This window comes from Elephantulus edwardii, unplaced genomic scaffold (genome assembly GCF_000299155.1).
Source record: "Elephantulus edwardii isolate Elephantulus edwardi_28Jun2011 unplaced genomic scaffold, EleEdw1.0 scaffold00013, whole genome shotgun sequence".
NCBI classification, from domain to species: Eukaryota; Metazoa; Chordata; class Mammalia; order Macroscelidea; family Macroscelididae; genus Elephantulus; species Elephantulus edwardii.
In genome coordinates, this window is record NW_006399763.1 from 7,501,646 (window position 1) to 7,505,579 (window position 3,934).

Here is a 3,934-nt window from a genome sequence, read left to right on the forward strand (position 1 = left end):
TTTCTTTTACTTTTGAAAGAGAGGAGCGAACTGGGGGTTGGGGGGAGAGGGCTGGGCAGGTAGAGAAGTGCAGCAATGAATGAATGGAAATCCAAATTCTCTGTAAATGTTCATTAAAATTATTAAAAAACAAAAAAAAAAGATATTCTTTAGGGCTGTATCCTTTCTCAATACCTATTCAATCTCTGTGCTTGTGTAAATCTTTTTATTTTGTTAGTTTTTAATTATAAAATTTTGATAGTGCATGTACAGTCAATAAATAGTATTTTGTTTAAAAAAATCTTATGGACCACTAGGTTGTTTCTTTGTTTAATTCAAAGGTGGGGGATGGGAGGGAGAAGCAAATGAAATTCATTTAAAGCTTTAAGAAGAAAAAAATACTATCACAGAATGACTTTTTCTTATTCCTAATCTTTCTTTTTTAATATATGGTCTTACATTTTTTAGGTGACCTTAACAGCAGAGACTGATTGCCGATATGTTTCTTGGAGGAGAAAGAAATTATATTTACTCTTTGCACAGCATCGTTATATCTCACGCCTGTTTTCAGTTTTAATTGGTAGTGACATTGCAGATAAACTCTATGCCTTGAATGACAGGGTATATATAGGAAAAAGATATCACTACGATATCCGGTTACCTAACTTCTATCAAATGTCAAGCCCAGAGACGTCCAGGTCACCTCTGACAAAACATTATCGGAATTGCACACAACATGGTGATAACTGACATCGAAGCCTGAAGTTTGGTAATTATAAAAGAAACTCTCTTTATCATTCCCCAATGAAGTAGGAAGATAGAGACAATTTCCCTCTCTAATATTTTTATAAATCAAACTCAGAGGCAAAATGTCACTGCCAGCTGTTCTATTCATCTCAACTTCTGCATTGTGAATAAATTTACAAAATATTCTGGTATTTCTTATTGTTATTACTGGAGGAGAAACAAATAATTATGGACAATTTTGTCTTTTCTGCCTTAGAACTGGGAGAATGGAATTGTGTATTTGCAAGTATTTTATCAGATTTATTCAAATGTCTTGTCCTGTTGGATTCAGAATTGTTCCTCAAGAAGCAGCCTGCAAATACTTGAGAAGCACAAGAGTGGGTTGCTACTGTCTACGTTGACCTTTCCAGAATTCACTTTTGTTATGACCTCTGACCAAACCAAGCCATATTCTCATAGTGAACAGCAATTCTTTTCTTTGTATGAAGTTATTTAATATCACTGGAAATAGAGTAAACTATAAAGATGATGTTATGTCAACCTTGAAGACTATTTTTATTGCTATAAAGAATTGATGAACTTAATCTATACTGTATTGTTGTTGTGTACCACAGAGTTGGAAGCAATCGTAGCTGACCCTCTGGCAGGTTTTCAGAGGCAGTTACTGGCATGGGAGGAGATTGCCCATCCTTCGCTCATGGAGCAGCTGGTGAACTCAAACTACGTGTCTTCAGGATTGCAGCACAGCTTCTTGCCACTAAGCCACCACTGTTCCCAATCTATACTGTAGCACTTTTAAAAAGAAATACTTCCTAGAAAACAAAGCTGCATAATAATTACTGTTTGTTGTTGTTACCGTGTGCCATTGAGTCAGAACCAGTTCATAGCTGGCCCTTCAGGAAGTTCCCATGAGCCATAAATTGCACCAGAGGAGATCACCTATCCTTCTGCATCACAGCTAATGGATTCAAACCACCTGCCTTTGGGTTGACAGTGCAACACCTTACCACTAAGCCAGTTGTAATTAAGTCAGTTCCAATTAATAAGATCTCAGGTGTTTCCAAGAAGAATTGCACACCACAGAAGTGCAGTTTCTAAGAGCTGTGATCTTTTGGAAGTACACCACCAGGCCTTCTCCTCCAGCTGTTTCTTGATAGATTCCAGTTGTCACCCCTTCAGTTAGTAGTAAAGTGCCTAACCGTTTGTGCCATACAGGGACACTGGTAAAAATGATAGCACCCAAAAATGAATAGTGATAAATGTCTTATGGCATTTCAGTGAACATGCTTAGCTGGAAGGACAACAGTCCAGTGGTTTGACTGGTCAGTGGAGGACTCACTGTAAATGCACAATCCACCACACGGACACAACAGTGTCAGCTTCCAGTGAAGAACTGGTCCTCAGTCACAGATATGTCTCTTATCTTTGGAAAACTGCTTTTCTAAAGATTGTTTGCCTGGACTGTTCTTTGATGGAAATATAATAAAATCATGTATTTTATCATTGTTTACTGACTACCTTTTGAGGTTCCAGGTACTAACCTGAGTACTGAGTAACAAAGCTGGTGAAAGATAGAGTAACACCTAGAGTTAGAAAATATGGTGTCATGGAAAAAGATAAATCAGGTGGGTAAGAAGGGGCATAGTACTTCCTGATAAGGTGGCCCAAGAAGGCCTTTAGACAAGGGCATGAGTGATCTGAATAGGGAAGAGCTGGAAAGCCAGCATGGATGGGGCAGAATGAGCACCAGAAAGAGAAAGGGGCCAATTGAGTGAGTGAGTGAAAGTCATGGTAATGACTCTGACTTTTATCCTTTGAACAAAAACATCACTAAAGGAGGTTTAAGCAAAAGGGTAATATAAGCTACCTAATATTTTAGTGGAATCTTTCTGGTAACAACTTTAGACTGGGCTAGGTGGTTTTAAAGGGAAGATCAATATGAGAAGCTTGCTAGACATTTAAGTAGACAGGGTTTATTAAGCTGGAGAAAAGTCTGGACTAGAGATACTAATTTAAGAATATTTACCACATAGGTTACTGTGTACCACCTAATCAGCACTGACCCATAGCTGACCCTCCAGCAGATCTTCAGAATCAGTAAATCACCCAAGAGAGATTGCCCATCCTTCTATCATGAAGCAACTGGTGGATTCAAACTGTATACCTTTGGGTTGACAGCACAATACCATACCCCTGTGCTACCAGAAAGGACAAAGAAGAATATTAGGCAAAGAGCTGAAGTCAGAGAATAAAAATGGAAGAACTCACTTGGCATTTCTCAAGCTGAAAGATAGGAAAAATAAATTCAGACTTGGAGTTGTACTAGTGAGAGATGCTATGGACAAAATCTTGAATGACCAGGAAGCATCAAAAGAAGATGGAAGGAAAACACAGTCACCGGACCAAAGAGAACTGGTCAACATTGAAACATTTCAGGAAGTATCATATAACAAAAGCTATTGGTACTGGAGAAAGAAGTTCAGGCTTCATTGAAGCATTGACAAAAAATAAGACTACAGGGATAGATGGGATACTAATTGACATATTTCAAATAGCAGATACAGCCCTGGAGGTGCTTACCAGTCTATGCCAAGAAATTTGGAGGACAGTGGACTGGACATCTGACTGGAAAAGAGCCATATTTGGTCCCATTCCCAAGAAAGGTGATCAAACAGGATGTGGAAATTATCAATATCATAAATATCACATACAAGCAAAATATTGCTGAAGATCATTGGAAAACCTACAACAGGACATTGACAGAAAAATGCCAGAAGTTAAAGCTGGGTTTAGAAGAGGCCATGGGACCAGAGATAGCATTGTTAATGTCAGATAGATCCTGGCTGAAAGCAGAGAATACCAGAAGAATTTGTGATTTATTGACTATGCAAAAGCATTTGACTGTGTGGATCATAACTAACTATGACTAACAATGAGAAGAACAGGAATCCCAGAACACTTCATTGTATTCATGTGAAATTTGTTCAGAGATCAAGAAACTGTTGTCTGAATGGAGCAACTGAACATTGCATGGTTTAAAATCAAGAAAAGTGAGCATCAGGACTATATCCTTTCTCCATATGATTCAATCTGTATACTAAGCAAATAATTTGACAAACTGAAAACAGAGAATACCAGAAGAATGTCTATCTGTGTTTCATTGATTATGCAAAGGCATTTGACTGCGTGGATCATAACAAACTGTGGC

General features: G+C 38.1%; 1 protein-coding gene across 1 annotated transcript in view; it reads left to right on the forward strand.

Moving 5' to 3' along the window:
- POPDC3 (popeye domain containing 3) overlaps positions 1–913 on the forward strand; it is a 4,721-nt gene extending 3,808 nt beyond the window's left edge. The window contains exon 3 of the mRNA XM_006881183.1: positions 448–913. Coding sequence (XP_006881245.1) covers positions 448–729 — 282 coding nt within the window. The 3' untranslated portion in view covers positions 730–913. The remainder of the gene's footprint in view (positions 1–447) is intronic.
- The last annotated feature ends 3,021 nt before the right edge of the window (positions 914–3,934 follow it).